At 38.4% G+C, this 2004-nt stretch overlaps 1 protein-coding gene across 1 annotated transcript in view; it reads left to right on the top strand.

Annotated features, from left to right (window-relative positions):
* The window catches only part of LOC109839961 (ninja-family protein Os05g0558800-like), an 8402-nt gene extending 6913 nt beyond the window's left edge, over nt 1–1489 (top strand). Inside the window, exon 3 of the mRNA XM_020408433.1 lies at nt 952–1489. Within this exon, the coding sequence (XP_020264022.1) occupies nt 952–1406 (455 nt within the window). The 3' untranslated portion in view covers nt 1407–1489. The remainder of the gene's footprint in view (nt 1–951) is intronic.

Genomic DNA, 2004 nt, shown 5'->3' with positions numbered 1-2004 from the left:
TAACAGAGTTGCATCATGAAATCAGATAAGTGTTAATGTAGCTGAATCTAATTACTCAGGTTAGAGTTTTTGTTGTTGTTGAGCAACTACTTAGCGTGTTTAGTTCTCTCTGTCTTTTGTTTGTTTGTTGAAGTAAAAAGACTACAACTTTAAGATTCCTGAATCAGGTAAATAAACCTATTTCTAGGGCTAAAACTAATTTGTTCTGTAACTTCTAGGAATAACTGAAATCTACTCCTCCATATCCTAATGATTGTTCAGATATACGCTAGATAGTTAGAGCTTTTGAAAAACTAATGATTGTTCATGCTTTGAGCCAACAAATGCTAATTGGGCCGTGACTCTGACTTGATTTGTGCGAAGAATCAGCAAGTTTCCTTTCATGATTAACATGAAAAGCATATTGAATTATGCCTAAAAAATTCAGACTCATTTTACCCTACACTGGACATGCATAACAGCTTAAGTGCAGAGCCAATGATAGTTTGGGTGTAAATTGTCACAAATCCCCCAATACTTTTTGAGGTGTTTCCCATGAAACCCCCAATATTTTTTTCCCCAGTGAAGACCATATACCTTTCCCACATATAGCCCATTAGTAACGAAATTGTCCCACAGGCCAAAAAAAAACCTTTTTGGTGGCACGAGAGAGTGAGGAGTTTATTTGCCAAGCTAATGACAGGTTTTTTGGGTTATTGTGGAAGACTTTTTTTCGTTTTTTATGGGAAAAACAAAAGACTTGGGGGGTTTCATGGAAAAGCATTGCCAAATTGTTGCTGCGTCTCTTCGTTTTTTCTTTTTTTTGTCCGTTTTGTTGGGTTTTTTTTTTGAGTGTGGGGTTTGTGGTGGTTGGCATGTGGGTTGTGAAATTTACGCCACATTTGCTGGGCTCTATTATAATACACGCGCACACACACACACAAATGAGCCATTTTAACTTTTTCATTGCAGTTCAACTTCAAGCCCCTCGCAGTTTATCAGGAGGCACAATACACGAGGACAAGTCACTTGAGTTTGCTAAAATCAATGTAAACAATGTTCCTCAGAACGATGATCAAAGCAAGGGAGTCTTGGCTTTCTTACGGCAAAAGGAAAAAACAAGCCAATCTATTACCGTGGGCGGTCCTGATGAAGGATGTACTACTATAAGGCCAGGCATCGCCTCTGATGTAAAGTTTGGAGGATCTGGCTCATATCCCGATCTACCGTGGGTCTCCACAACTGGATCCGGTCCTAATGGAAAGACAATATCCGGGGTCACTTACAAATATAACCAGAACGAGATCAGGATTGTTTGTGCTTGTCACGGCACACACATGTCACCCGAAAAGTTTGTTCAGCATGCAAGTGGCGATTCATCATCTAATGCAGAGAACAATACTGCGGTGGCATCGGCCAAGAGCTGATCTTATTAAATCACAGCAGATTATGCTTTTTAGCTGATCTTTTTAAAGCGGAAGGTAGGATTATTGGGTTTTTGCTTTTAAAAGTTCCCCCCTAGCCTGCCGTGTTTAGTATAAAAGGAGGCAGGATGAAGAGTTTGTGACTTATGGACGTAATGTGTTTCTCTTTGTTGTTCTATTGTATCTTATACTTGCTGTTTTTTTCTGCAAATGTCATGGTTGTTAAAAGCAAGTAAATGCTAGTAGATGTCATAATCTATGATGATTTGTGGTAGCACATTTGTGCTGTGACATATTTGGGAGCAAAACTACCATCATTGAAGGGTTGTGATCTAATAATGTTATTACTGTCATTCCTGTTTATTAAAAACCACTGCAGATAATTTCACAGTTGCAGAAGGCTTTGGTGCACAAGCTTTTGCCTATCTATACAATATCTATTAATCACCTACTTGGAGAGAGCAGGAGGGCTTGGATAAGCATGTGTTTCTGGTCCGGTCATTAGGGAAAAAAATAAAAAATAAAAAGAAAGGAAAAAGAAAAAAAAGATGAAAGAAAAAAAAGAAAGGTTTAAGCATGTTTTTGCTTTAGGTGGCACTAG

This window comes from Asparagus officinalis, chromosome 5, assembly GCF_001876935.1.
Source record: "Asparagus officinalis chromosome 5, Aspof.V1, whole genome shotgun sequence".
NCBI classification, from domain to species: domain Eukaryota; kingdom Viridiplantae; phylum Streptophyta; class Magnoliopsida; order Asparagales; family Asparagaceae; genus Asparagus; species Asparagus officinalis.
The sequence above is the reverse complement of the archived record's forward strand: the minus strand, read 5'-3'. Positions and strand labels throughout refer to the sequence as shown.